Source organism: Corapipo altera, unplaced genomic scaffold (genome assembly GCF_003945725.1).
Source record: "Corapipo altera isolate COAL_440 unplaced genomic scaffold, ASM394572v1 0, whole genome shotgun sequence".
Lineage (NCBI taxonomy): Eukaryota > Metazoa > Chordata > Aves > Passeriformes > Pipridae > Corapipo > Corapipo altera.
Genome location: NW_020884872.1, coordinates 34,459,677 through 34,484,231, shown reverse-complemented (window position 1 = coordinate 34,484,231; position 24,555 = coordinate 34,459,677). Strand labels below are relative to the sequence as shown.

General features: G+C 41.0%; 2 protein-coding genes and 1 long non-coding RNA gene across 6 annotated transcripts in view; 2 read left to right on the top strand and 1 right to left on the bottom strand.

Moving 5' to 3' along the window:
- Positions 1 to 9,337, top strand: part of P2RY8 (P2Y receptor family member 8) — a 52,782-nt gene extending 43,445 nt beyond the window's left edge. For both annotated transcript variants that reach the window (XM_027643282.1, XM_027643273.1), the window contains exon 3: positions 7,740 to 9,337. In XM_027643282.1, the coding sequence (XP_027499083.1) occupies positions 7,808 to 8,881 (1,074 nt within the window). In that variant the 5' untranslated portion in view covers positions 7,740 to 7,807 and the 3' untranslated portion in view covers positions 8,882 to 9,337. The remainder of the gene's footprint in view (positions 1 to 7,739) is intronic.
- An 8,597-nt stretch (positions 9,338 to 17,934) lies between these two features.
- Positions 17,935 to 21,135, bottom strand: LOC113947086. Its single transcript, XR_003527636.1, has 2 exons — positions 21,021 to 21,135; positions 17,935 to 18,430 (listed from the first exon to the last, which is right to left on the bottom strand). It is a non-coding gene; the product is annotated as an uncharacterized LOC113947086 (long non-coding RNA).
- The window catches only part of ASMTL (acetylserotonin O-methyltransferase like), a 24,950-nt gene continuing 21,405 nt past the window's right edge, over positions 21,011 to 24,555 (top strand). The window contains exons 1-3 of one of the 3 annotated variants that reach the window (XM_027643195.1): positions 21,011 to 21,150; positions 22,130 to 22,261; positions 24,013 to 24,060. In XM_027643195.1, the coding sequence (XP_027498996.1) occupies positions 21,058 to 21,150; positions 22,130 to 22,261; positions 24,013 to 24,060 (273 nt within the window). In that variant the 5' untranslated portion in view covers positions 21,011 to 21,057. Of the gene's footprint in view, positions 21,151 to 21,272; positions 21,291 to 22,129; positions 22,262 to 24,012; positions 24,061 to 24,555 lie in introns of those variants that run through there. The other 2 variants (XM_027643205.1, XM_027643215.1) reach the window with 2 other exon arrangements.

Sequence of the window (24,555 nt, the reverse complement as noted above, 5' to 3'; positions counted from 1 at the left end):
GAAGAAAAAAAATCAGCAAAAAGGACATATAAGCCCAAATACAAAGAAGATTCTTAGAAGACTTGGGTTCACATCTTGACTGAGTGAACCAAACTCATGGCTGTTAGAGATGTTGAGATGTAATCCTACAAGCTAAAATTTGCATGAAAGTTCATTGCAAGGATGAGAAAGAATCATCAAGGCAAAACCTGCAGTCTCTTTTGGTAAGGCCCATGTTCAGTTTAAGAAACACACAACCAGAGATGAACTCATTTACATTCCTCAGTTTGGTGAACTTGAACATTCACTGAAGTGTTTCTCTGAAAAGCACCAACAATGCTTTAGGAACAATAACTGAGATGTGTTACAGAAGGGCACTTTTCCTTCTTGTTCCTCATATTAAAACACCTTATTTTATCTAAATATCAAAGTGTTTTTCACTTTTCTCACAGCTCAAGATGACTGGCTCCTGACTCCTTGCCTTCCTGGCTCCTGACTCCTTGCCTTCCTGGCTCCTTCTTCTCCTCATACTCAGTCTACAGTAGAAATTAAGCATCTGTTTTCTGTGCTTGTGTAATATTCTTTCATCTTACTAGTAATTCAGACAGTCCAGGAGGGGTTGAATACCCAGCAGGAACACTGCACTCTGACAATCCCTAAGTTTTAACCAGTTTTAACTACAGTTAGGTAGTCATAAACTATCCTAATCCTTTAACTCTTGTTACTGATTTGTAATAGTATTAAACTGAGTAAATGAGAAATAAAATAAGTTTAAAAAATTCTAAAAAGTGCTCTTTTGAGAAAAAACAAAATACATTCTTCAGCCACACTTGCATTGATTAAAAACTATTAATATGATTTTCTAAGTGCTTACAGTAAAATCTGTGCTTTCACTTTGCTTCATTCTGAATCTGTTTTCAATTGAATTGAAATTGCATTTCAGTTTATTTTACCTGTAATCTGAAACATGCCATCCTACACTCTTCAGCTAGAAGGGTGTCTTTCCGAAAGTGTAACAATATCAAATAATTAATGAAATAAGACCATTTTTCCCTATGCAATTGCACTTTGACAGGTAGTGAACCAAAAATTATGAAACAGAATAAGTTTTGAAAGGCTTTCTGCTTCATGATACATTTTGACATTTATTTTTCCATCTCAAATCACAAAACAAATCACAAAACTTTTTATAAATTGGCAATTCTTGTTTTCATTTGGCTCACTGGCTTTTCAGTCTTTTTCACAGGTGCACTTGACATTGAAAACAGGAAGATAATAGACGTAAGAAAGAAAACATACCAGTTTTTTTAGTAGTTCTCCAAAAAGAAAGTAGACACATCTCTACTGTTACTCTTCCATAGCAAAGAAATAATGCAGTTCTCTTGCAATTTTTTACTGTGTGATTTTCAGTACATCTTTTAATGTTTTATTTGCCATCTTTTGCCAATCAAAGGGAAAGGAATCACTGTTCCAGTCAAAAAAGCACTAAGCAGCTGTCACCTTTGTTTAGAGATTGGAAAAAAGCCTAGTGCTACTGAATTTCCAAATGAGCTTTCTGTGCAGAGTGAAATGACCAGTGAGTACAAAGAGTAGCAAAAAAATCCTACATGGATTTTGTGTGTGTTACTCCAGAGGCTGTAGGTGCTTAGTACCTAATATGAAACTAAAATACATTCATCCGCTAAATGATTCAGAAATGAAGCAAGTAGAAAAGCTTAAGATTTCTCTTTCTGTGTCAGAAGCTTGAGAACTGCTGTAACTGCCAACAAGACTGGATCATGTCACTTGAAGAATCCTTATTGAGTTTTTGTTTCAGTCTACTTGTATTTTCATTTGTCTGTTGCAGTTTAAATAGAGCTCTCCCAAAAAAATAAAAACAATATATAAAAAGTATTTCTGACAGGGATATTTATGTAACAGAACTATATTTTTACAGATTATGCATATGAAATCTTAGCTGAAGGTGGATATTTTTAAATTATCCTGCAGCAAAGTTGGTCTTCAAGAGAATCTATGCAAGCTTCAGTGATTTGAATTGTGTTGGAAATCTGAAATTGAAAGGAAAAAACTCATAAAACATAAGGGGACTCTAAACCTCTAAAGTGATATTCTTCTCTGTCTTGATGTATGACATTTTTTAATTAAACCACAAGAGACAGACAGAGACTGTGGTTGCAGTGAGGGAAAGACATAAAGTTACCTTGAACAAAATGTAAATACAGCATTAACTAAACCCCTATAAACACAACAGTGGGAGAGATAAAGTACATTGAAATGGTACACTGTGGTTCCAGCAGCTTAACCTGGTGTCCTGGGTCAACCCCAGCCAGCAGCCAAGCCCCACACAGCAGCTCAGTTCCTCCCCCACCAGCAGGACTGGGGAGAAAATCAGAAGGGTAAAAGCCAGAAAACTCGTGGGTTGAGATAAAGACAGTTTAACAGGGAAATCAAAAGCTGTGCACACAAGCAAAGCAAAATAAGGAATTAATTCACTACTTCCTATGGGCAGGCAGGTGTTCAGCCATCTCCAGGAGAGCAGTAATGGTGACTTGGGAAGACAAATGCCATTACTCCAAATGTCCCCTCCTTCCTCCTCTTCCCCCCACTTGACATACTGAGCATGATATCATATAGTCTGGAATATCCCTTTGGTCAGTTTGGGTTACCTGTGCCAGCTGTGACTCCTCTCAATCTCCTATGCATCCGCAGTCTCCTCGCCAGTGCAGCAGTATGAAAAGCAGAAAAGGCCTTGGCTCTGTGTAAGCACTATTCAGCAATAACAAAAACATCTCTATGTTATCGACCTTATGTTCAGCACAAATCCAAAACATAGTCCCATACCAGACATGGGGAAGAAAATTAACTCTACTCCAGCCAAAACCAGCACACCTGGCCATTTAAAAAGCAAATCACCACAAGTAAGGGTGAATCAGAGCAGGAATTTCTTCTAGCCCAGACTTTCCTGAGCAAGGAATTCATGATTAGAGCCTGAGAGGATATGCCAAAAGGAAAGACAAAGTTGGAAGGAGAATTTTTTGTACTCCACATTTCCCCAGGAGGCTGTTTGCCCTCAAGAACGACTTGCAACATCAATCTTGTGTGCTTTGCATGCCCTCTTCTCCCCTGTAGAAGAAGACTCTAAAGGAATCGCCACAACATTCTTCTTTTGCTCCTTGTGATGGGCATCTTTATCAGTGAAAACCATGCCAAGGTTTTTTCTTTTTTGGAGAGCTCTCGTAGGCATCTAACCACAAAGTCTTGTGTCTTTTATCTCCAATTCAAGAAGTGCCTAGATTTGGAGGTACTTAGTTTTTACTGATGGTAACATTTCACAAGTGCATAAAACTTGCCTTTAGCCAGGCCATGAATGCTGACTGTTTTGTATTCTGCAGCATCTATGTGTGCATTTTTTATCTCCTTCTTATCAAGATGTCTATCTCGTATTGGCCTTTTAGCCACCAACGCGCTTGCAACAAGCGTGGGTAGTGCCTTCCCAAATCTTCGTTCGCAAAGCCTAGTCATGATTTGATTTGCTTATCAAGATGTATTCTCAGAAAAAGCAAGTATAGAAGAAGATTTGTTTGTGATTAGTCCTAACACAAAACAAAATGTAAGACTTATTCAATAGCTTTATTACCAGTGAGACAGATATAATGAAATTTCCACCTATGCTGCTACCTTCCCAAGTACCTACAATTTCTATAGGAATAGTAACTAGGGGTCTGTGATAGCAAATACCTTTCACTTGCAAAAGCATATTATTAGAGCTCTGTACATACTCTGATATAGATAATTTTTTTCTGATTGTTTCAAGAAGTTTTGGGTTCTTAGGCACACAGAGGTGCCACTAGAGAAGGATTTTTGAGGCTATAGAGTTCATGAATAGGTATTTGCTATGGATAGTTGAAATAGAGAGCATTAAGGATTTTTTTCCAAGAGTTATGTGACAGCGAGTGCTTTTTCAAGTTCTCCTGAAAAAATGAAGAATTAGTTTCATTCTTGATTTAGCTCCCCTGACAAGAACTGAATCTCCTTTGCAATGGATTTGGCTCAGAGGGCTTTTTGCAGTTGTGAACATCTGATGATCACTTCATTACTTAGACCAAGTTTGCTTGGTGTCAGGTGTGTGATATATTAGTAGCACATCTCTGACTACTTTGCAATCCTATTTTCATGTTCCTCTTCCTAGGCTTCCAACAGCTCAGCTAGAAGCTCCTGAAAGACTGGCAACATTAGTTAGCATCACTTGCTTGATACTGACTCTCACCACTACCGAATATTTTTAGCTGACATTTGAAGCACTGTGTCAAGTTGATCAGATCAAGAAAGAACCCCAATAAGCTGCCACTGAGCTGCTTGCTGCTGCTCTGTGGTTTTCTGGATTTGTGCTCAGGTGGTTTTGAGCTGAGTGCCTCCCTACTGCACTACAGCCTTCACTAGAGACTTCACATTTGCCAAGTCTCAGGAACCATCAACAATTCTTTCGTGAAAGGTCTAGCAAGTTATTCAGTAAGAACCTCTGTCAGAAAAAACAATTTTTATCAGAATGGTTATTTCCAGCTCTAGAGTTTGCCAGCACCAAGGGCTGACCTCTTTGAGGGACTGACCTGTTATACTACTCATGACCTATGACCACACAAATTAAAGGTCTGTTTTAACTAGATCTGAGGTTAAGTGACACCAACTAACTGGCACCTATGTTTTTTAATCTGACCTCCTACAGCAGGTGTGTCTTGCAATCAGATAGTTGGATTAAACAGTGAAGGCGATCAGAGTCTACAAGCAGGACTGTGTGTCTGAACCTTCTCTCTGCCTGTTATTAAACATAATACATGTGCCCACAGTTATCAGTTGACTTGGCCTGCCACCTCTTCAAACCCCTATTGCCACTCTTCACAAAACTTACTCTAGATCTATCCTCTGCCTTTCTGGACATTCATTGCCATTTCTTCACTTTTTCAAGCCTGTACTTTTGTGAAACTGCATCCCTGTATTTGCAGCTTAATGAAAGTAGGCACACATGTAGCAGATTAAGGCACGGGTTCTTGCCTGCACCTGCTGAATGCTACTATGCTGCTTAAAATAAATAAGCTAAACCATAATCTATTACTTCTGCCAAGATAGATCTATATAAGCCAGACAGTGAAAGCATGGGTTTGCTTTGCAGGCTGTTAAACTGAAACTAATTTTGGAGAATTACAGGTGGTGCAAATAAGACAGCTGCAAACAGAACATTTTTAAAAAACTTACATCTTGCAGAAACTGAAAGTCAATAGCTTTTCTTTTTATTAGCAGAGGGCTTGCTCCTTCTTAAGCCTGGTCCTTTCAGCCTGTAAATGAGTCCAAACAACTGCAATCTGTCCCTTGTTCTCATGTTTGTTTTTTTTCTTTATATTCTGTTTATATTATAAATATACCAAGAATAATGGATTGCATGTTCCTGTTGTGTGAAGAGGGGAGATTCTCTTGACCCTCACTGTGGGGAAATTTCCTCGACTGTTAGTATTTGCCTGTCAATGCCCCAGGAAAGTGGAGACCCTTGTGCCTGACTAGTCGGTCAGTGTCCTCTTACGGGACGCTTCACTGATCAGTCCTGCTGAATCAGAGGGTGGTTCAACTGACTTACTCAGGGAAACACACCAACACCATAAGGGAGACCCCTCAGCAGATCTTCCCACTTTATTTGAGTGCTGGCAACTGCTGGTGTCTGTCAAGGGCTCACACTAACAGTTTACAGAATAACACACTTTATTAATATAAAATTATGACAGGTTAAGGTTTGAAGATGGCTGGTGATGGCATCTGACTGCAAAAATGTATTTAAAGAAATATTGAGACAAGTTCTTATCCTAAATAAAGTATTCAGCACACACGGAATACAGCCCTTATGCAATACATATCCATGTCAGGGAGAAGACAGGTTCAGCCCTTCGATTAATCCCAGCAATTACAATGGAGCCTTCCTAACTTTCACCCCATTCTAGATTTACTTTTATACTATTTCTTTATATTTAGGTGGAGCTTGAGTGACTTCAGTCAGAAATACCTTTGTTGCTGATTGGTGTAAAATTTTCCCACTTTGTTTTCAAAAAAATTATAGAGTGCATGCCCAGTGAGGGGTGATCATACCTTGGAGGTGGGTAACTTTGGGATGGAGGTGTGAGTTAATATTACAATTAGGCTTTAATGAACCAAGTTCATCTGAGGAGAGAGATTTCACCATGGAGCCTGGCTGTGGGGTCTCCCCTCTGCTCCACCCTCTGTTCCATCCCCCTTAGCAGGTGCTTGCTGTTGTATGGGGAATCATCGTGGAGCTGCCAACCACAATCCATCCAGAAAGTAGCAGCTCCATTTTACCCCATATTTTCTGTACTGTTATAACTTCTGTTAGGATGTGAATATAACTTCTAACTTTCCTCTCATTTTTATCCCCAGTCATCTTCCCACAGTTCTCCTTTCCCTAAGCTGAAAACAAAACAACAAAAAAAGAAAACTTCAGCACTTACTTTGAATTGATCACTGTTTAGTTGGGGAGAAAAAGTCAGAAGATATTGTGTACCACAAAAATCAAGGTCGTAACATCTAGAGTAGATAGGATGGACTTAGCTCATGGAAAATCTGTGGCTTAGTGTTCCTTTTAATTTCAGTTTGTGATAGGTGATTTTCTTCATGTTACAGTAACATAAGAGGTGTGGTAACGAATAGACTGCAAAGGGGTCTGGACAGGTGGGATTGATGGGCCAAGATCAATGGTATGAGGTTCAATAAAGTGAAATGCAGAGTCTTGCGCTTGGGTCACTACAACCCCACGGAGCACTACAGGCTTGGAGCAGAGTGGCTGGGAACCTTCCCAGTGGAGAAGGATCTGGAGATGCTGGTCAACAGCCGGCTGAACATGAGCCAGCAGTATGCCCAGGTGGTCAAGAAGGCCAATGGCATCCTGGCCTGTATCAGGAATAGTGTGGTCAGCAGGATCAGGGCAGTGATCACACCCCTGTACTCAGCACTGTTAAGGCTGCACCGCAAGTACCATGTCTAGTTTTGAGCCCCTCATTACAGGAAAGACACTGAGGTGCTAGACTCTGTCCAGAGAAGGGCCACAAAGCTGGTGAAGGGTCTGGAGCACAAGTCTTACTAGGAGTGGCTGAGGGAACTGGGGTTGTTGAGTCTGGAGAAGAGAAGGCTCACAGTAGACCTTAATCACTCTCTACCACTACCTGAAAGAAGGCTGTTGTGAGATGGGCTTCAGTCTCTTCTCCTAAGTAACAAGTGAAAGGATAAGAGGAAATGACCTTAAGTTGCACCAGGGGAGGTTCAGGTTCGACATCAGGAAGAAATTCTTCACTGGAAGGGTGGTCAAGCATTGGAAGAATCTGCCCAGGGAGGCGGTGAAGTTGCTATCCCTGGAAGTGTCCAAGAAATGACTGGATTTGGCACTTAGTCATATGGTTTAATTGATGTGGTGGTATTTGGACAAATGTTGGACTTGATGAGCTTGGATGCCTTTTCCAGCCTTAATAATTCTAAGGAGTAGAAAGACGTTCAGCAGGGAAAAAGTAGCCATTCAAAGATAGGAAGAAGTGAGACTGGTAAAACACTACCATGATTTGGAGGGAGGAGAGAGTTTTCAGAAGGTAATTTTAATAGATTCGGTACATTCAGAGAAAATCTGACAAACTACTTAGTTCATTAATAGAAGGACTGTGTTCTTAATTTCTGTATTGATGTATTCCTTTTTTCACTTAACATTTCTCCTTTAGGTTTTGAAGCCAAGTGCTCATGATATGATCCAGCTGACTTACAGGAATCAACAACCCCCTTGTGAATAATGGTTAAAAACGGATCCCACCTTGACGCTTTGACACTGGCAATGCTCCAGAATAAAACTGTCTCCATCACTCTCCCAGTTGTGTATACAGTGGTGGCACTGATCAGCATCCCTGGCAACTTGTTCTCCCTTTGGGTGCTCTGCTGGCACATCAAACCCAAAACACCTTCTGTCATCTTCATGATCAACCTAAGCATCACGGATCTCATGCTGGCCAGCTGCTTTCCTTTCCAGATTTCTTATCACTTCCAAAGCAATCACTGGAGCTTTGGTAAGACTCTTTGCAGCCTTGTGACTGTGATGTTCTACTCCAATATGTATTCTTCCATACTGACCATGACCTTTATCAGCATTGAGCGGTACATGGGTGTGGTATACCCCATGAAGTTGATCAAGTGGAGAAGAAAAAGATATGCCTTTGCTGCCTGTTTAGCTATGTGGATTTTCTTGCTACTAGCCTTGTACCCATTAGAAAGCACAGATCTGACCTATGAAGTGAAAGAATTGGGGATTATAACCTGTTTTGATGTCCTAAAATGGGATATGCTGCCCAACTTTGAAGCCTGGGTAGTCTTTCTCCTCACCCTATTTGTCGTGCTCTTCCTGATCCCTTTTGTTGTAACAGTTGGATGCTACATTGGCATCATTCGGAAGCTAATTCAGACATCGAACAGATATGGTAATAGGCAGAAGACTAGATCCATCTACCTGGCGACAATTGTCCTTCTGGTGTTCATCACTTGCTTTGCCCCCAACAACTTTATCCTACTTGCACATATGATCATCCGCCTATTTTATGACAGCAGTTTGTACCCTGCCTACAAGCTCACCTTGTGCCTCAGTTGCTTCAACAACTGCATAGATCCCTTCATTTATTATTTTGCATCCAAAGAATTTTACCAGAAATTCATGCAATTGTTTCGCCCAAAGGTACTGCTCAGCGACAGCTTAGAAAACAGAAGGGAAAGTTTATTCTCTGGCAGGACCATGTCAGTCAGGTCAATGTCAAGTGGACCTATGGATGGGTTAGAGGGAGTAAAAGTCTATTTGCAAAGGCAGGAAAGTGTTTTTTAGCTTTAGACATCCCCAGAAGAAAGACATGTGAGATTCACAAGTAAACAAAGAAGATATTTCCTTTTGAATGGCTACTCTCAAAATACCTGGCTTTTGTGACAGAACTCAATCTGTACTTACATTGCACATTCTACTCCAGTATTTTCTGGTAAGAAATGGAAGCCTTAAAGGAATTGAGTTTATTCAAGAAGGCACTGAAGCAAACTCAACATTAATAATGAGGAGCTAGCTTGGAAGTAGCCCTACCACATGAGACCAAGGGATAAATTTAGGACAAAAGTTACTCTCAGGTTGTACAACAGGGTTTAACCAAAGACTTGTGATACTCAGTCAATGTGAACTATTACTGTACATGAATTACAGCATACACTGAAGCTGGGTTTGGGGCAAGGGGGTTGTTTTTCTAAGCAACATGCTTGGCTTTGGGTTGTTGGGGGGTTTTTTGTTTGTTTTGGTTTTTGGGGGGGTTTTTTTATGTATTTCTTTCTCTCTTGTTGTATTTCTATAAAAGAATGAATAAAAGTAGCATGTCATTTTACCATTAATTCATAATGCATAGCCACTGTGAATTCACAACAACACTCACCCAACAGTTTATCAGAACCAAACCACACTGACATTTGAAAAGGATAGGTTGACTCATACTATTTATTTCAATTTTATACAGCAAAATATCTCTTGCAATGAAAGAAAAGCTAGAACTAAAAATATTTGCAACTACTTCAACTGCTGAGTGGATTATATTTTAATTTCTTGAAGTTATTAATTTCTCAGGACTGTGGGGAGCAGTTTTTTTTAAAAAAACCCCAGATTTTCTCACATTAACATGTACTCTAAGCTATATGTCGAAGAGCCATCCCTCTTAGTAGAGAATTTAGCTTTACTTAATGCATGGGCAATGATTTTATCTTCCTTATAGTGATGGTGTGAATTATTAACCAGATTTTCAGCTGGATAAACGAGAATTCAACCACAGACTGGAGAGTGATTTTGTACCAGCCGAAATCAACTGAACCCCCATCCCTATGGCCAGATGTCCGAAACAGACGTCTTTCAGGCAGGCAAACAGAAAGAAGAAGAGAAAAAGGAAAGTAAGGCATGAGAATGGGAGCTGTACCACATACTCTGATAATAGGTTATGGCAGGTGGATTGTGCAGTCCTGTGTTTGGAATGCTTCTCTGAAATATCCTTCTCCAGCTTATTTGGATATACCATGACATGTTTTTCTTTTAATTTTTCTCACATCTCAACAACTACTTGTGTGCTTGGAAAGACAACTGTGGACCATACACTGGGGAAAGACAAAGGCAAAGTTTTTCCAGCCATATTTACAGCTTTTTACCTACCTCTGGCCCTCATTACCTACCTCTCCTCCTTTTTGGTGGAGAGCCAAAATATATCTGAGAGTGCTGGACGAGTTTCCCCTCACAAGTGAGACAAAGCTATACAGTATCCTTTTGCTGCACTGCAACACCCAGGGTCCTTGAAATCTGTCATTTTTCTTTGAGTATAACATAATTAAACCACAATTTTCCACCACCGATCACCATGAATGTGTTCATGACAGATGTTGGAAAACCACAAAATGCACCATGACATATTTGTATGTCCTACCTTCTGCTAAAGTATCATCAGTTTTTGGAGAAGAATAAACATGAGTGGACCTAGTATTACTTTACCTGACTTAGTAAAGCCAATGGGAACATTCAATGTTTTGTGGCATTTCAAGGGATAGTTTTAATTATCTTCACATTTTCTGCCTACAAGGCCAGCCTCAGTGATACGTAAGCTGTCTAAACCTTCCCATCAATTTGTCTGGAAGATACCCTTCACCATCCACTTTGACAGAATTCCAGCTTTCTCACTTCCAAAAGTGTTTAATGGTTTTCAGCATTTTTGCTGCAGCAGAAACTTTCTTGGAGGTTATACTGAAATATCTCTCCCCTTTTTTTTTTTTTTAGCATGCAAATATTTTTACAATGAAAACCATTACTTCTCCTACCTCTAATGCAGACTCTGTTTTATCTTGAACCTGATCTGTGAGCGTATGTGCCTGAACTGTAACTGACACCAAATAGAGCCAAAAGGGAGAAACCTTGCACTTTGGACCTCAACAGTTATATTTTGAAAAATACTGAATTGCTCGTTTTGCAAGAGAAAATAGATGGTCACAACTGACTGAAAATGTTCTTCTCTCCATCCTCACACAGCTCAACATAGCCCTTCATCTCTCTTCTGACAATGTTTAAAACGAAATAGGGAGGATGCCTCAGGTACAGATTCAGGTACATCTTCATGCCATTTCACCAACTAGCCTCTAGTTACCTCAGATTAGGCAAAATTCCCATTTGGGTCAGCGGGACTGTTCCTTGAGAAAAGAATATAAAAATGAACCAACAACAGCAATCTTTTGAGTCTGATGGTGTATACTGTGAAGGCTTGGAGGGTTTTTATTAGAGAGAAAGAGAATAAATTATCTTTAAAAGTGGCCCAATATGCTGTTCTTTGATCCTGGAAACACATTCTTCTGGGGCACCATAAGAACAATGACTTCTGCCTTCATTGGACAGTACGTGTGAGTTGACATTCACACATACACACACACACACACACACACACACACATAGATATATACATATATACACACACACATAAATGTAGATTGTAATTTGTGAGGTTATTGAGAAGTTCATGTCCATGTTAGCTTCACTTTGGAGAATATGGGCCCTGGGCAACATGCTTACTTGCTTGCCTCTGTAGTTAACGTAATTTTACTGAGAAGACAAGAATGCTTCTGTTTGTTTTGGAGGTTGGAGGGGTTTTTGTGTTTTTGTTTTTTTCTTTTAATTGTCTAGAAATTTAATCTATGAATGTGCTTGAACTTTTGTGTACATATAATAATAATAACAAGAAATAAAAAGGATGTGATTTAAGATTCATTCCCTTGTTTTCACCTGCCATGTGTGAAAAACTTCCAAACATAGAAAAAGGTAGAGAACCCAAGTCATGGAATAAAATTATTCTGTTTCACATTGTTATTGTGCTTTTTTTAGATTTCTATATTGGTTTAAGTCTGTTATTTTTCCCATGCATGAAGATTGATTTTTTTCTTTGCATATGTGTTCATATTTTTCTTTTTTTTTTTAATGTATATCTTAAAACTTGATATTGTTATAGACCCTTCACACAAATTTTAAATGTATCGATACTTGAATGAGATGTTGGCTAACCTAAATCCTTCTCTGTGCCCAAGAGGTGCACCAAATACATATATTTTTAAATTTCAGTGCATTTCTGAAGTGGTCTAGCAGTCAGAGCCCATCACACCCCCGGCCCAGAGCAGGGTACTGGGGGAAACTGGGCAGGGACAGTCAGGGTTGGTAGTCCTAGATCATAGAATATCTCAAGTTGGAAAGGACTCACGAGGATCAGAGTCCAACTCCTGGCCCTGTATAGGACACCGCCTGGAATCACACCCTGTACCTGAGAATGTTGTCCAAATGCTTATTGAACTCTGTCAGGCTTGGTGCTGTGACCACTTCCCTGGGGAACCTGTTCCAGTACCCACCCACACACTGGGTGAAGAATCTTTTCCTAATATCTAACCTAAATCTCCTCTGACACAGCTTCAGGACAGTCCCTCAGACCCAATCACTGATCACTAGAGAGAAGAGATCAGTGTCTGCCCCCCTGCTTACCCTCGGTGAGCCTGCAATGAGGTTTCCCTCAGTCTCCTCTTCTCCAGGCTGAACAGACCAAGTGACCTCAGTCGCTCCCCATATGGCTTCCCCTCAGAGCCCTTCACCATCTTCATTGCCCTCCTTTGGACGGTCTCTAATAGCTTAATATCTTTCTTAAACTGTGGTGCCCAAAACTGCACATCATATTCAATATTGTCTAGGTAGGATCTACAAGGACTGGAAAAGATCAAGATAAGGGCATATCAGATGATCTAAGAAAGTAATATAAAATCTTACAAGTTAAATAGTTTAAGACTGTTCACCTCAGAAAAGAGACAATGTAAGGTAGGTAGGAAAAAGGTCTACAAAATCCTCAATGAAGTGGAAAAGCTGATTTGGATGAGTTTCACTGTCTTTGCCCAAACAGTAACTTGAGAATAACATATTAACTAATGAGATCCAGTGTTCTTGCAAGTCTTCTAATATTTTTCCTTAAAGTCTAAGCAGCTGGAATATGTTATCAAACAAGAAGACTCTCAAGCCTCTTTAATTATAAAACAAGAAGTTCGGAGCTGCCAGACAAAATACCTTTCTAACTTTTAGCATAAATATCTCAACTCCCTTCTTGACTGTCTTAGCTCATGATGATGTCCTGCAGTCAGTCTTTTTCTTTTCCTTCTGCAGAAATTTTCAGCACGCAGACACTGATGGTTCTCTTTCCCTGGTTTCTTTACCACATGACCCGGCTCTGGCATGCCACAATTACTCATATACAGAAAGTCAAGTTCACATGGTGTCCTGCTGGGAGCTACCAAGGCTAATTGTCCTTTGAAGCTTTTCCTGTTATGTTCCAAAACCTTAACTGCTGTTGTTGGATATGGTGAAGTACCATAAAAATGGAGAATAGTTTTGTTGAGTCCCTTAAATCTGTAGAAATGTAAAGGTTTTGCTCCTCTGCTGTATAGCTGAGCTGCTTTGTCAAAGGAGAAAAGACAACAGACTTAAGGGAGGTATAAGCAGATTCAAGCAAGAGATGGGAGACGGGTTGCAGAAGTAACATGTGTGGTAGCTGGACCGAGAAATACTCTAACTGGCAGTCTGCAAAGAGACACAGAAAGTTAGTCTCTGTATCAGTCTCTCTGCAGTTAGAGAATGTCTGTAAATAATTTTCTTCATAAACAGCCAGTTGCATTTTAGAAACATGGAGCCTTTTCAACATAAAAGCTGGAAGCTGCAGGAAATCTCCAGATCTCTGCTGTAAGGAAAGGAATCTGATTAACAGACATATAAACCACCACCTAGATACAGAGCAAACATCTCATAGAGGGACTCAGATCTCTGGAAATGTGAGCCTACCATGCACAAAAGGTGCAACTTATCTGATCAAAATAGATACTAAGTGTTGCCCTAAGCATCTTATTGCTTGGCAACATTCATGTTGACTTCCTCCTCTGTTCCCTAAATTTACGTGACATCTGCTTTGATTATTGGTTGCACACAGACATCCAGGTGTTGGCAGATCTCTGTGCCATGGACCCACACCACAAAAGCAATGTTGGTATCCCAGGACTGTTATCACTTTCTTCTTGACAGCTGAATTGTATTTTGCCATCTTCATGCTTGCAACAGCAGGTTGTTTATCTGAAGTAGGCTCATGACCTGGGAAATAATATTCCTGGGGACCTCAGCAAACATTTAAATAGGCCGCAGGTCTTTCTCACTTCCCCAGATTCATATAGGTTCAGAAAATAAAGGATAATATATAAGTTAAATGACTGGAAGCCTCTTCCCCTCAATTACCTCTACGAAGGATCTGTTCACCTTCTCAATTAGAAGCTCTATACAGAGTGCAATGGCTTTGTCTCCCTCAAAAAGTTTCAGCACTGCAACACTGATGGTTTGGTTTCCCCAGTTCATCATTATTGTCAACAGGCTGATATTTTTATCTTTCCCTATTTCACCTTGCATTCCATAGTAAATGTAGAATGCATCAGTATCTCACCCTATTTGCATGGGGTAATGCAAACTACTCTGTACACTTACACACAAAATGTCCATACATTTGAGCATTTTTAATGAGGCAATTGTTCCCAAATATTGCTGCTAAAACTAAACCTTTAAACAAGTACAAAAATAAGATACAATACAGCATATAATTTTTCTTAAATTGATAAATCTTATCAGACTGAGAGGATAGAAAACAAAAATAAAGACTTTATTCTGACACTATTTAAGTTTTTATTTCCACATCCAATAAAGTTATTTGGGTCACAGGGTAGAATTATTCCTGTTCTTAAAAACATGAAAATGTACAGTGGCCTTACCTCTGTGGTAAACATATATTATCACCTATTAGCGTGCTTATGATAGCTCTTTATAGCTCCAATATCAGTGTATCTCTTTCAAGACATTGTTAGACCTATTGTCATTAATATCAGCTCTGACTGTCCCTAAATCATAGAATCATAGAATCAAGTGGGTTGGAAAAGACCTCCAAAATCATTAAGTCCAACCCTTGGTCCAACACTGCCATGGTTACTAGACCATGGCACTAAGTGCCATATCCAGTCTCATCTTAAAAACCTTCAGGGACAGAGAATCCACTTCCCTGGGCAGCCCGTTCCAATGCCTGATTACTCTCTCGGTAAAAAATTTCTTCCTAATATCCAACCTAAACCTCCCCTGCCAGAGGTTAAGACCATGCCCCCTGGTCTTACTGCTGGTTGCCTGGGAGAAGAGACCTCCTTTCAGGTAGTTGTAGAGAGTGAGGAGGTCTCCCTTGCGCCTCCTCTTCTCCAGGCTGAACAACCCCAGCTCTCTCATCTCTTCTCAAAGGACTTGTGTTCGAGTCCCTTCACCAGCCTTGTTGCTCTTCTCTGGACCTGCTCCAGCGCCTCAGTATCCTTCCTGAACTGAGGGGTCCAGAACTGGACACAGCACTCCAGGTGTGGCCTCACCAGTGCTGAGTACAGGGGAAGAATCACTTCCCTGGACCTGTTGGCCACACTGTTCCTGATCCAGGCCAGGATGCCCTTGGCCTTCTTGGCCACCTGGGCACACTGCTGGCTCATGTTCAGCTTCCTGTCAATCCAAACTCCGAGGTCCCTTTCTGCCTGACTGCTTTCCAGCCGCTCTGTCCCCAGCCTGTAGCGCTGCAGGGGGTTGTTGTGGCCAAAGTGCAGGACCCGGCACATACATGTACATACAGGCACGGGTAGACAGTAATATTATGTAATCTTTATAATTAAAACTAGGAATTTGAGCGTTTGTGGTGTGTGGCCTTTAGTTCTTAAAAGTTACAGCTTTTTAGAGCTGACAAAAATTGTGATCAAATACGTAGGAAAATGACGGTATGCACTGCCCTCTGGTGGAGATTTAGATAATAAACATAAGAGCTCCGCAAATGTTCTCGGCCTTGGAGCCTCGGAAGTTATCTTCCAGAAGAGCTGGGATTCCAGTTGAGACAATAAATATTTTCTTTTATGCATCTTATTTTCATTTTCCCTAGCTTTATACCATTATCTTTTCAGTTATTGTTATACTGTATAAGCAGAAGGAAGAATTTTTCACACTTAGGCAACTATATATTTGCATTTTACATCATATATCTGTACACACATTTTTTATAAACACACACACATATATAGCATACGCATGCTATATAATATATACATTATGTACATGCACACTTTCCCCAAAAATATTTTACGAACTTTTTAATATTTTTTTAAATATAAACAATTCACCAACAGTGGTCTTTATAGTCTGCTACGCTATTTCTTTTTGTCTAGAGATTATGTGAGTGTTAATGGGAGAGAGACTAGGGTAATGCCACGGTTAGAGGTGAAACTGCCTGCAGAGCACAAATCAGCCATGTGACTTATTTAAGAGAGGTTCATGGATTCAATATAATCCACAGCCCCTCAAACACACAAACACACAGATATCTAGGGATGTTGTCAGTAAGCACTTACCCTCCTGTCCCACTGATTACAGGCTTATTAGCCACTGCCCAGTCTTCCCCTCTGAGGCTGCTCGTTGGCCCTGCACTAACAGCACAGAGAAGGCAAGATGCAGATCAGAAGTTGCTCTCAGCAGTAGACATTGGCTGTGGCAGCAGCTGGGAAAGTCAGCACTGGAAGCATATATAATGTATGTAATGTATGTAATGCTGCTGCTATGTCATCTAAATCGGGATGTGCTTGCAGCACAACATTTTAACCTGAGAGAGGCTATAGCACACATTTGATATCAGGTGGAAACTGGTAGGAAGGAAGCGTTCTTTTTTTTTACTTCTACCCTACATTGCTGCTGTGGACCTGGCAGCTCGTCCTCTTGGACAACAACCCCGTCATTCTGCGCTCCTCTTGCTAGGATTTAGTTGTCCTCACACTGAGATTTTTTCAAGGCTCTAGGCTTCTCCACTTTGCAACACCTTTCCTGTGGCAGAATCTGCAGAATCGGGCAGATACATTTTCACTGGAAGAAAAAGGCTCCTTGAAAGACGTTAAGTCTGAGCTCTCTGAATTAATAAGGCTATCCTAGAAAAGCCAAGCTGCTCTGTGAAAGGTGAAATGCTCATTCCCTTCATAGCAACTTTATAGCTAAGTCCCTAGGATTCACTAACTTTTTCACAATGGACAGGCACTGTTTCCCAAACAAATTGATCCTGTCCTTGCACAGGTGGCTCAGACAAATAATACACCCCGGTTGAAATATATACACTCATTGCAATATATATAAAGGTAGGGATAAATATTTGGTGATCATAGTGTTCTTTACATGCGTGAAGGTGTTACTGTGATGGTCACAGAGTAAATGCCTAGGCAGAAACGCAGAGAAGTCCAGAACAAAAATATTGAGGAGAGGTCTCTGCAGTTCAGAGCTCTAACTGTTATTTTGCTTTTGTTCAAAATACCTTGGATATTTGAAAAAGTCAACAATTTCATAACCAACCTTGGACAAGCTAATCTTTGACTAGCACAGTCAGCTACGACAGAAACTTCTCTGATAACAGCTGGTGTCATTGATCTTCACCTCGGTCATCTCACTGCAGCCTCACACTTTCTATGTCTGACTCTTGCAAGGCTGCTATGGAGCAGTTAGCAAACACTGCTTTTCAAACCTCTCCCACCTGGAGCAGTTTATGTGATGTGGTTTAGCTTTTCACACAAGGTTGTTTGGTTTGACATTTAGACCAGCATAAATAAGATATAAGTAACGTAAATGAAAACATGTATTTCAATAGGTTTGTGGGTTTGTCTTTTAAATAAACAAAATCACTATTTATCATGTCAGTTTAACAGAATAACAAATTTAGTAATTACCCCTCCTTAAAAATAATAATCGAAGAGTCATACCTCATTTTCTTCACATGAAAAACCTCTTTTATTGTTTTCCATTTTCGGGTATTGTCTGAACTTTCATGGAAAATTGTTGATGAATTGTTTATATTTGAAAAACAAATTTAAAAGTTCGTAAAACATTTTTGGGAAATGTGAGTGTACATATTTCTCTTTCATTTATTTATTGGTTTATTTATTTATTTTACTTTCAGAAAGTCTGTTGTGCAAAGCAGAGGAGCAGCATACAAGCAGAATTCAACCAAGGGAAACAAATCTTGCTTGTCTTACTCTTCAGTTAATGGGATGCCACACCTAAGACAGGGAAGTTATGTTGCATCTCTAAAGGCTGTACTGGTGACTGGAGACAGATCTGCATTTGTTCCTGTCTGTCAAAACACGCTGGCAGGAACAGAAGGTGTTCTGTCATGTCCAGTCTCCTCTTTATACATTTACATGGGTTGGGATGGAGTCACAATTTCATTGCTCCGTTGCAGCTTCACACCAGTGGAACTATACTGGAAGACTGAATAAAATGAGGAAAAGAAGAAAATTGAGCCTGTTGGTTTGAGATGGGAAACTTTGTATTATTGTCTTATTTCTCTGGAGTGTCTGATTTTAGTTTACCATGCTTGCTTATATCCCATACAAAGCAAGGTGTAGTATAGAAAGATGACTCTGGGTAAGAAATGCGCCCCAAATTCTAGGAACATCCATACAATTGCAATTTCCCTTTCTCAGGAAAGGGTCAGCATTGCAGTCATGTTGAATGTGTATATGTATTAGGATTTACACTTAAGTTAAGCTTGCAGGATTGCAATATTTTTTCAAGAGGAACAACTCCACATCTTTGCCCTGTGTGTGCCAGGAAATAGGTTTCTGTTACCTGATGAGATCCTTGTCTTTTTATTCCATTAAAAATTATATTAGTATCATATGAAAGATACTCTGGTTTTCATCTCTGTAGCATCTTTCAAACCTTCTTATTAGCAAGGAGCAGTTTCACAGTTCACAGCCCTGAAAAATGAACAGTGAATTTGTTCTGACATGCTCTACGATAACCATAGACTGTGTGCATGTCTGCCTGCTGGCAGTGCAATACATGCTCAGCCTTGGTGCTGGGAGCAGCTGGGGCCACAGCAGCCTCACCTCCATTGGGCTGTCAGATTTGGCAAGCCCTAACACAACCCATGGAATCACAAAGTGGGTAAGGTTAAGAAGGATCATCTGCTTCAACCTCCCTGCTCAAGCAGGGCCATCCTAGAGCACACTGCACAGGATTGTGTCCAGATGGTTCTTGAATATTTCCAGTGAAAAAGACTCCACAGCCTCTCTGGGCAGCCTGTTCCAGTGCAGTCACCTGAACAATAAAGTTTTTCCTTCTATTCAGGTGGAAATTCCTGAGCATCAGTTTTTGCCCATTGCCTCTTGTCCTATTTCTTGGTATCGCCAAGAGCCTGGCTCCATCAATGAGACACATGGTCCATGATACAGGTGTCATGAGATCAAATTATTCAATGCAAACTTCTGTTTTAACGACTGGATATATTTTTAATGCTAGAGGACACATTTCACTTTTACCCTAGCCAATGGAGAAAATATGCACCATCACATTATTTGCAAGATATGGGAAATAAATCTCAGTTTTTATGTTCTTTTTCTACTGATTTTTCTACTTGCTAAAAAAGGCATAATCACTCAAAAGGATATAATTTAAATTTTATAAAAATATGACAAGTGATGATAATAATAGAATCATAGAATGTTAAGGGTTGGAAGAAACCTTAAAGATCATCTAGTCCCAACCCCCCCATGCCTTGGCAGGGTCACCTCCCACTACCCCACATTGTTCAAGGCCTTATTCAACCTGGCTTTGAACACTGCCAGAGTTGGGGCATCCATAACCTACATGGGCAACTTGTTCCAGCATCTTACCACCCTCACAGTAAAAAGACTTCTTCCTAATATCTAGTCTAAATCTCCTCTCTTCCATTTTGTACCCATTACTCCTTGTCCTATCACCACAGACCCTTGTGAAAAGTCCCTCACTGGTTTCCCTGCAGGCCCCCTTCAGATATGGAAGGCTGCTGTGAGGTCTCCACACAACCTTCCCTTCTCCAGGCTGAACAGCCCCAACTTTCTCAGCCTGTCTTTGTAGGGGAGGTGCTCCAGCCCCCTGATCAACTTCATGGCTTCCTCTGGACTTGCTCCAACAGTTCCGTGTCCTTCTTATGTTGGGGTTCTTTCTGATCTAAGAAATGCGTGATATGCATTTCTTAGAAATGCATCTCTTTGCAAAATACTTCATGCCAGCATTAGTGGAGAAGAGGAGATGGGATATAAAACAGGGCTCCTGTGGTGTGCACTGTACAGGTGTGCACTGGTGACCCACACCTGTTTTCAATTCTGGGCCCCTCAATTCAGGAAGGACACTGAGGTTCTGGAGCAGGGCAATGAAGGTAGTGAAGGGCCTGGAGCACATGTGCTGTAAGGAGTGGCTGAGGGAGCTGGGGTTGTTTCCCCTGCAGAGGAGGAAGCTCAGGGGAGAGAGACCTTATCGCTCTCTACAGCTACCTGAAAGGAGGTTGTAGGCAGGTGGGGGTTGGCCTCTTATCCCAAGCAACAGTAGAGAGGACAAGAGAACATAGTCTTACGCTGTGCCAGGGGAGGTTTAGGTTCAACATTGGGAAGAATTCCTTCACAGAAAGAGTGATTAGAAATTGGAATGGGCAGCCCAGGGAAGTGGTGGAGTCACTGTCCAGGAGGTATTTAAGGAAAGACTGGATGTGGTGCTATGGTCTAGTTGACATGGTAGTGCTCGTTCATAGGTTGGACTGGATGCCCTCTGAGGTATTTTCCAACCCAGTTGTTTCCGTGATTCTGTGGTTTAAGCCCACGCCAGCTAGTGCGCAGCTGATGACCGGCGCAGCTGCAGCCTCCCAGCGAACACCCTTCCCCTCACGGCGGGGCGACCGCCGAGGTACCTTCCCACCGCCGGACACCCACGGCCGCCAAAGACGCGGCCCCGAGCTTCCCCTTTCCCCTTCACTCACCGGCCCGGCTCCGCCCCCCGGCCCCGCCGCCACATAAGACCGTCGGCGCCTCCCCGCCCCTACCCGGCGCGCAGCGGGAGGCTGAGGATCCGCGGCAGCCATGGTGTTGAACCCGGTGCTGGGGAAGCTGGTCAGCAAGCGGGTGGTGCTGGCCAGCGCCTCGCCGCGCCGCCAGGAGATCCTCACCAACGTGGTGAGTGCGGCCGGGCAGCGCTCGCCTCGCCCGGGCCGCGGTGTGCGGGCAGCGGCCGCCTCCAGCCGCCGGGCCGGGCCTGCGGGGCCCGCCCGCTCCCTGCTCCATGGGATCGGTGGGAGCGGGCCGGGGGGAGCAAGGTAGCCGTGTCCTTTCCGTAAAGCACCTGTGGAACGCAAAGAAGGCCGTAGCTCGTCGTTCACCCCGTTCAGCCCCTGCCTCGCTAGGCAGGCCGCGGGAGGCTTTTGAATAGCACTTCGGTATTACCCATCCAATTTAGATTGCTTAGTGTTATTATTCTTAATAATTCAACTGAGAAATTGAACTTAAATGGAAAAAATAACTTTACAGTACGAATATCTGGAGAAATGCTGAGGTTCAGGCATGTACTCAGTTGTTAGAAACCTAAGGTGCCTGCTGGGTGTAGTAAATTCGCAAGTGTAACCTGGAAACAAAAAATTGAGGTTTTGGGGGTTTTTTTTGACAAAACCATACAGAAAGCGGCTGGTTTTGTTTTCTCTCCATCACATGTATAAGGACATGTAAAGGCTGGTAAAGCCCCTGTAAGATTTTGCACAAGTGCTGTGGATAGATTCAATTAAAAAAAAAATCCACTAGTAGAATACTCTGTTTATGAAGCACATAAGTTTTATACTGTTAGTTCTTATAGGAAAAGGCTGATGAAATTACTAATGCAATTAGCTTCTAATAAATAAGAGTAAGATCAAATAAGTACACTGGTTTAGAAGTTCCTTCTGACTGCTTTTTTGTTTGTTTTGTTTTAGGCTGTTTGCAAATTATATGTGTGCGCTAAACACTGTGGTAGAAGCACTCTGTTCTTCTTCCCCTATGGGTTTGCCGGGGGAGGTGTGTTAAAGTGGAAAGAGCAAGAAGTCAAATTTGCCACTTGCTTGATGTGCCTTGTGAGCAATATTTAATAACGAGACCAGATTGATTGCATCACTTTCCTCTGTTACAGGGCCTGCGGTTTGAGGTGGTTCCATCCTGGTTTAAGGAGACACTTGAAAAGTCATCTTTTGCAGCCCCTTTTGAGTATGCTGTGGAAACAGCAAGACAGAAAGCTCTTGAAGTAGCAAACAGAATGCATGTAGTAAGTTACCAGCTATTTTGGCAATGAGATTTTTGTCTTTAGGTGGTGTGTGTTCCTGTGACTCGTTTTGCATGTGCTGCTTAAGTGACCTCTGAGTCCTTTTTCTCCACCAAAGGTGAATAGCTATTTTTCTGTCATTTGTGAAAGACAGCTTTCTGAAATTAATTTGCTTAATCAAAATTCTCACGCCTGCAGTTCAGGCTTTCCACAAACTGCAGTAGCCTGCATCTTTTGTTAGCAGCAAACCTCCTCTTGTTTGGGAGATAGTTCCTTTGAAAAGTCAGGTGTGTGGCTGACCTAATTCCAGGTGTTTGTTGATTGTGAAGACAGACTATGGAAAAACCCTGATATGAATCCAATGCTTTGCTGTAGCTTTCACTGAACAGTAGTGACAACAATAGCTCAGAATTTGTGAGTGTAGAAATACCAGAAGAAAGCAGAAAAAAAGACAAATTCTATTCTGGACAAAGAAACACTCAGTTTCATTTCAGGAAGGGAGAAGTTGATGTGCCTTCAGGTTCTGTAGACAAGAACCTAGTTTTGTATCCTAAATTTTATCAAGCAGTGATGCAGCTTAAACTGTCAGTGATGTATTTGACTTATGACCTTGACTGTTATCACTGTGTTTGAGCCATAAGGCTGTTGTCTACCAGGACCTATTTTGAAGTCTAACTGATTAAATCCCATAAAATGCACCATAATAATTTCTTAATAATAAAGCTTTGAAAGAGAGAGGTATGTTTGTTGATGCTATACTGGTGGCAGGAAAGGAATATTGAACACTTTAAACTAACTGTGTTGCCAGAGGTCACCATTCTTCAGAGCAAATATTGCATGATGTCTAAAGTAAATTGTTACCCAGTTTTCTGTCAACTACTTTTTAGACAATGATACATTAGGAGAGTGGATTTTAAACCCAGCCTCACTAAATGACTTACTTTGGACTTTCATTGCAAAACAGTGTGCTGGGGATAATGCTCATTCAGTGGATTTCAAAATACTTCTTCATACAGGAATTAGTACCACTAATTTTAGACATCATTTAGCAATTTAAAGCATATCAACACCATTTCTATAGAAGAATTGCCTCCCTACAAATGTTTTAATGTAATGGTCACAGTTACAGATAGGTTTCCTATCATGATGTGTTAAATAATAACTATGTACCGGATAACATGCAAATAAATCAAAACTCAGCTGTTAAAGGACAGATGCAGTTTAAAGTCAAAAAAAAAGCTACAAGGAATTTTTATATAATGCTACCTCTCATTACCAGAAAATGGACTGTATATGTTCCCTTTTCAAAGAGATAAGTGAGGTGTAGCTGGAGAAAATGTTTTTTATTTTTCAATAAAACTTGACTTGGAAATGTGATCCCAGAGGGCTGTATTCTCTGGCTTCCATACTCTTCCATACACTGGCTTCCATAAAGGCACTTCCTTTAAAGGAATTGTCTACCACCTCAAGGATCAGGTTGACCTTTGAGAATGCCTTTGTTATTTCCTGGATGCAGTTGTTCATTAGCAATGTGTTTGAGCAAATTTGTGATGTGAGAATAGGCTGCGCAAGCGTCACTTTTATGGCCATATAAGTGATTGCTATTTTCCACACAGTGCAAATGAAGAAATTGTCTTGTTTTCAGATCAGTGTAGAGCCCTCCCTGAAACCATCAGTAAACTGATGTTTTCTCGCTGTATATTTTAAAAGATTTCTACCTATTCTGACGAATTATTATTATCTTCTTTATACAGAAGCATATGAGAACACCTGATGTTGTCATAGGAGCAGACACTATTGTGGTAAGAAGTCTTCTGTGGTTTAGCATTATTTTATGACAAATGTAGGAAATACTTGTATCTTTAAAGTTTGAAAACTGCCTTCACTGTGAAGTTTGTGTTTCTGGATGAGTCTTTTTTCCCAACGAGGTAATTTTTGAAATCTTGAGAGCCAGAGGCCTTGCTGCTGGTTTTGCAAACACTAGTACTGCATAAGTATTGCCTGGAATCCTCTAATATATAATGGAAATCCTGTTCTCAGGCAACTGTTGGCTGTCGAAGTCCATATCATGTAAACTGTTCAGTGTTGTGGCAGGTGCAGGCATCATTTTATACCTGTCATCTCCACAGAAATGGTGCATGGTTAAGGACAGAGAAAGTTGGATTGCCCTTTTGTTTGAGAGCTGCCACCACTGGACGGGGTAGTGTGACACTCATTATGTGCTTGACCCTAAATTACCTGTTCTACCAAAATATCTGTGCTTCTTGCTGTACTCAGTAGACTCATGTTTGAAGCTC